General features: G+C 28.4%; 1 protein-coding gene across 1 annotated transcript; it reads left to right on the top strand.

Moving 5' to 3' along the window:
* The first annotated feature begins 416 nt into the window (after positions 1-416).
* Positions 417-6,154, top strand: LOC130967922 (serine carboxypeptidase-like 40). The gene is made up of 7 exons (XM_057892974.1): positions 417-857; positions 2,148-2,255; positions 2,644-2,918; positions 4,666-4,920; positions 5,216-5,424; positions 5,534-5,639; positions 5,826-6,154. Exons 1-7 carry the CDS (start codon positions 443-445, stop codon positions 5,982-5,984), a joined length of 1,527 nt encoding a protein of 508 aa, XP_057748957.1. The 5' UTR covers positions 417-442; the 3' UTR covers positions 5,985-6,154.
* Positions 6,155-6,182: the final 28 nt, after the last annotated feature.

Below are 6,182 nucleotides of genomic sequence, written 5' to 3'. Positions count from 1 at the left end.
CTTAAAAATCCCATTCACATGGCTGAACATGATTGATGGCCAATAACAAACTCTTTTAACATTCATTTTGGACTACCTAATAATTTGACCCATTTTCATGGTTCTTAAAACTTGGAATAGTTAAAAAAAATCATAAACCAATTTCGTTGGTCGAGTAGTCAGTTCACTCGTCTGCTTAAGTAAGTGTCGGGATTTGAATCTCATCTTATGCATGCAGTAATTTATTGGTCAATGATAAACTCTTAAATAAAACTCAGATTCGCAATGGATTAGTCCTTAAACTGTCGAGTTAGAGGATACTATCAGCAACAAAAAAAAGTTAAAATAATAATAATAAAAAATAAGAAATCTTTAACAATTATTCTCCACTCTTCAACTATATATATATACATACAAAACCCCCATACCTTCATTTGTTCTCTCAAAAAAACATACAAAAACAATGAACATAATAATGGGCAGAACAAGTTGTTCTGTTTTTCTATCCCTTCTCGTTCTATCATCTTTTGTGGCAGAAATTCATGGTAGCAACAACAAGCAAGTTCAAGCACTTAACAATCTTCATAAGTCCAAGTTTAGAGCAAGATCATCATCATCATCATCATCTCAAGATGTTACACATAGGAGTGAATTTGAGGTTGAAGAGCTTCATAACTATGATGATGTCATTGATTCTCAAGAAGGACTTAAAGAGAAAGACAGGATTTTGAGGCTTCCAGGGCAACCCCAAGTGAAGTTTTCTCAGTATGGAGGCTATGTTACAGTTGACAAATCCAATGGTCGTGCCTTTTATTACTATTTTGTTGAAGCTCAAAATTCTAAGGATACATTGCCTCTTCTTCTTTGGCTCAATGGAGGTAATGTTTATGTCACTATCACTATCATACTAATAACGTATCTTTGCAGTTAAATTTAAAATTAAAATAAAAAATTTAACCAAAACTAAATTGAATATGTTAAAATATATTTTTAAAAAATATTTTTTTAGAATTAGTTTTTTTTTATTAAAAAATTATACTAAATAACTAATTTTGACTAATTTATTGACGGCCTAATTTAAGTATGAATTGGATCGATTTTCGATTAATTCAGTTAAATTAGTTGTTTCACCTTTAAAAATATTCATAATTACAACTAAAATTATATATTTATGTTGTCAATAGCAGCCGGCCAAACCAAACCACGGAAAAAAGACATTTTAATGATGTTAGAAATGTTGTCAAATAATTTGTGGTTGTTATTAGTTAAATTATGAGGTCTATTCTTGATGTCAAAATACTATTAATATTACAATAAGAAAAATGAAGCTTCTTGTTGATATGAAATCATTTCACACTCTGTATATGAGTATGGCCACAAAAAATGCACATGGAAATGTCCCCATTGGATTCTTCTTTGCTCTCATATTAAGCTAGACATCACTTTAGAGGCAAAGGAAATTATGTCATAGAAAAATCCTAAATTAGAAGAAGCTGCCATATATACTACTATAGACTATAGAGACGTTTCCCTTCATTAATTATTATTTCCTAAGCAATGATTTATTTTGTTTTTATAAAATTAACATTTTTTTTCCTGTAGTCAATTTATCTTGCAAGTATATATACATCATGTTAGATAAATGATAATAATCACATCAATCATCATAGTGTCAAAATAATGCAAGTTGCATGATGTTCTATGTTTTCAAAATTCAATTAGATTTGTTCAACTAACATATTATTATACTCCATCATTAGTGCTACTTTTCTTCTCTTTCATCATCTTGAGATATTATTTACTCATATAATTGCTAATATGCTGGAATGAACTGTTCATTTAATAATATAAATTTATTAAATAAATGTATGTGCTGTAGAATTGATTGACTGTTATAGTTATTTTATGAAGTTAATAATTTTAATATATTTTGGTCCATGTTGCTAGTTACAAACAATTAATAATTAAACATGTAATCTTGTGGTATAACAGGTTGTACAAATCCCAAAATTCAAGCACCTAGAGGATTTCTTTGTTTGCATATAAAAATAAAGAATATGCATATAATTGTAACATGCAAATGAATATAAAATTGTAAAAGCTAAGAATAAAATAAATTAACTAACTAAATTAAACTTTGTTGTTGTCTATGATTTCATTTCTTCCAGGTCCAGGGTGTTCATCTCTTGCCTATGGAGCAATGCAAGAACTTGGACCCTTCAGAGTAAATAGTGATGGCAAAACACTCTACAAAAATAGATATTCATGGAACTATGGTAATTAATTAATTAAAAAATAAATTAAATCAATTTCTCTGCTTATAAAATGTATTTAGATATAAATTAAGTCTAGATACATTTTTCTTTTTATGTAACAATTTTGTCAATGTAACCATTATTATTAGATAAAAAAATAATTTAATTTTATGCACTATCGTGTAAATTAGTTTTATACGTGCATCCAATCATGTAATGTCACGTTAGTAAAATAACTAATTTTTCATTGATCACATGAATAGTTATCTAAAAAAACAGATATGATTGAACGACTGTTTTATATTGTTAGTGCATCAAAATTAAATTCTAGAGTAAAATACCAAAATAACCATTTGAAAAATTAATTTCTTAGTTATATAATTTAATTATTGGATTTTGATTTTTGAAGCTGCAAATGTTTTGTTCCTGGAATCACCTACTGGGGTAGGATTTTCTTACTCAAACACAACATCAGATTACAAGACAAATGGGGATAAGAAAACAGCAGCAGATAATTATTTGTTCTTGGTGAATTGGTTGGAAAGATTTCCTGAATACAAGGATAGAGAATTCTATATTTCTGGAGAGAGTTATGCTGGACATTATGTTCCTCAACTTGCACACACTATCCTTTACCATAATAAAAGGGCAAAAAGGACAATCATCAACCTCAAAGGAATATTGGTATGTGCTTAGCTTGCTCTTCTATTACTACTACTCTTTGCTTTTCCAATAATTGAAAAGAGCTTGGAAAAAATTATCAACTCACATGTTAGTTTTAGGTCTAGAAAAGTAAAGAAACTAATGATATGGTCCTGTGTCCTACACTATTTAGAGTCTATATAAGTGCATTAGGCATTTTCCATAATTCTATGTTACTTTCATTATGACAATGACTGAAAGGTTTTTTTTTTTGAGAGAAAAAATTTTAAACGGTGCTAATAATTATTTCGAAAGACAATGAGACTCTCAATAAAAAAGATCTTTTTTAGTTGTTGATCTTTATTTTTGTAAATTGATTAGCTATTCTGTCAATACTTTTTATCTATATTAACGGAATAAATCTACATGACATGTTAAACTGTTAATTTATCCATTAAAAATCAACTAGAATTAACAAATTCTTTTTTGTTGGAAATCTCATTGTCTTTTAAAGATAATTATTAAGGCTGTTTAATTTTTATTTTTATTTGTTATTACTTTTTTTAAATACATTAGTTAAATTTATTGTGTAAAATTAAAAAATATTAGTAATTTTTAAATTATTTTTACTTATAAATAAATGATATATTAGTGATTAACATGTCACATAAATATGTTTTGAAAAGAGATCATTGACAAAGACTAACCAGTGTTACAAAGTTAAATATCAAAAATTAAAAAGAGTATTTTTTTGTTTGAAAATCTCGTAGTCCTTCAAAATAATTATCAAGGCCGAATTGGATATTTATTTTTTTTTATTATACTTATTTTACACAAAGAATTGTGTTAATTTATCTATTCTTTATTATTAAATTAGACTTAATAAAGTTCAAATTTTATTCGATAATAGATAATAAATAAGTTGATACTACATCTTCTATAGAATAAGTATAATTTATTTATAATGGATACTTATGTTTATACATTAATTTTTTTTAACTAATTAAAAAATATCGATTTGGATCTTTTAAAGTTTGAATTTTACTTTAGAAAGTAAAGTGTGATCTTCTACCATTGAATAGTTTCTCTTTCATATTTATTCTTGATTCCACCTATAAAATAAATTGTGAGAAATCACACTTTACTCTCTAAAATGAAATTCAAATTTTAGAGGATTCAAATCTAAAAAATACTGGTGTTCTAATAATGTTATCCGTTGATTTCAATCATAAAATATATATAATTAAAATTAATAATTAAAATTAATTGTTAAAATGACTAAAATACCAATATTCCTAAAATACCTGGAATTCTTGGACTGCACACTAAAACGAGTATCACAAGTTGTGTTAATGTTGACTCATGATGGCATGTTTCTTCTATGATGATATCATTCTGTTTTTGGGTAATGGTGATATCCAAATGGATGAGATTCTCCAATATAAAAAAGACCTATTTTATTGGACTTATGACCAGTTATGATAAGTGGTCCTTTAACCCCTTTGGGAACTTTCCATTGTATGGGTGGTAAGAAGTTGCATAAGGACCAAACCATTTTTGGTGCCTTTTACAGACACTTGTGCCAATAATGGCACCTTTATATGTATTTTAATTATTTGGATGCAATATACAATAGTATGAAACTTTAACAGATAAGATTTAAAGTCATTTGAAAAATTGCAATTCAATTATTAGTTATACAAAGAAGCATTATTAATGGATTAATATAGAACTTAAATGAGACTAAGCTAACAATGCTGGATGCTTGTAACTTTTTTGTATTATGCAGATTGGGAATGCAGTGATTAATGATGACACTGACAACAAAGGAATGTATGATTTTCTTGCTACCCATGCAATCATCTCAGACCAAACAGCATCCGATATTGAAAAATTTTGTGATTTCTCATCCTCAAAGACTACAAGTGAGTGTGATGATGCCTCTTATGAAGCTGACAAGAATATTTACTACATTGATTTATACAACATTTATGCTCCTGACTGCAAGAATAACAATCTCACTGCTTATCCTAAGAAACCTTCTGTAAGCTTCAAATTTCATTCCTTATTTTTCTAATCCTTAATTATCTTTTTTTTTTAAATAACTTTGAGTGATAATTATTAAGTGTACACATTTTGCATTGTACGTTAAACTGACTCATATCTTTATCCAATAATGATAAAATATAAGTCAGTAGAGTATATGCAAAATGAGTCATTCAAATATTTTTCTTTTCTCAATTAATTAAAAAAAATACGGAATATGGTTAAGATGAATTAAGAAAATTCATGATATATATGAAACTGAAGATGAACTGATGGCTTGTTTGGTTTTGCAGATTGTGACTGATCCATGTAGTGAGAGTTATGTACATGCATATATGAATAGGGAAGATGTTCAAGAAGCACTCCATGCAAATGTCACTAAGCTCGTATATGATTGGGAGCTATGCAGTAATGTCATTGGAAGATGGGGTGATAGCTCCTCAACAGTCCTTCCCCTTTTACATGAATTCCTCAATAATAACCTTAGAGTTTGGATTTTTAGGTGAAATCATATCTTCATTACCCTTTTCTATAGTATAATATTCCTTCCACTTCATATAGTCTCCTAATATTTGTACATGTGTAAATGTGGTTATTATTGTATGATACAGTGGTGACATAGATGGAAGGGTGCCAGTGACTTCAACCAAGTATTCCATTAAGAAGATGAACCTTCCCATCAAAACTAAATGGCATGCTTGGTTTGCCTATGGAGAGGTAATTTTCCGAAAAATTAGAGAATCAACTTTTAAGTAGTCAACATTGGCCAACTTTTTTTCACTTTAAAATTTAGAATTCAAAAGAATTGATTAATGTTGGCTGAAAAAAGTTAACTCCCTCAGTGAACTCTTTCTGAACTGTTATTGATTAAGAACTCATTTTGAACCTTTTCATGTGAGACAGGTTGGTGGCTACACTGAAGTTTACAAAGGAGGCCTAACATTGGCTACAGTGAGAGGAGCAGGGCATCAAGTACCAAGTTACCAACCAGCAAGAGCACTCTCTTTGATTATGCATTTCTTAAATGGCACCCCTCTTCCTGATACTAAAAGATATCAGTAGTTTTTCTTGTAATCATGCTTTCAATAAAAACTAATAATTGTAGTTGGGGCCTAGTTTTTATTTATTCCCCCAAAGAAAGCAAAATTCAATCAAAATTGGATTTCTTTGGTTCCATTATTTCTTGTAACAAAACAAGCCTTCACTTTGAAATGAAATAGAAATATTTTTTACTCTAAGCTTGCTTTTTTACACTTATGC

The sequence above is a fragment of the Arachis stenosperma genome, chromosome 3, assembly GCF_014773155.1.
Source record: "Arachis stenosperma cultivar V10309 chromosome 3, arast.V10309.gnm1.PFL2, whole genome shotgun sequence".
NCBI lineage: Eukaryota > Viridiplantae > Streptophyta > Magnoliopsida > Fabales > Fabaceae > Arachis > Arachis stenosperma.
The sequence above is the reverse complement of the archived record's forward strand: the minus strand, read 5'-3'. Positions and strand labels throughout refer to the sequence as shown.

Bases quoted from the DNA above. Each gene is read 5' to 3' on its own strand.
- LOC130967922 (XM_057892974.1), top strand. From the start codon at position 443: ATGAACATAATAATGGGCAGAACAAGTTGTTCTGTTTTTCTATCCCTT. The intron at 2,919-4,665 runs GTATGTGCTTAG...TGTATTATGCAG, and splicing joins TCAACCTCAAAGGAATATTG to ATTGGGAATGCAGTGATTAA. The intron at 5,640-5,825 runs GTAATTTTCCGA...CATGTGAGACAG, and splicing joins CTTGGTTTGCCTATGGAGAG to GTTGGTGGCTACACTGAAGT.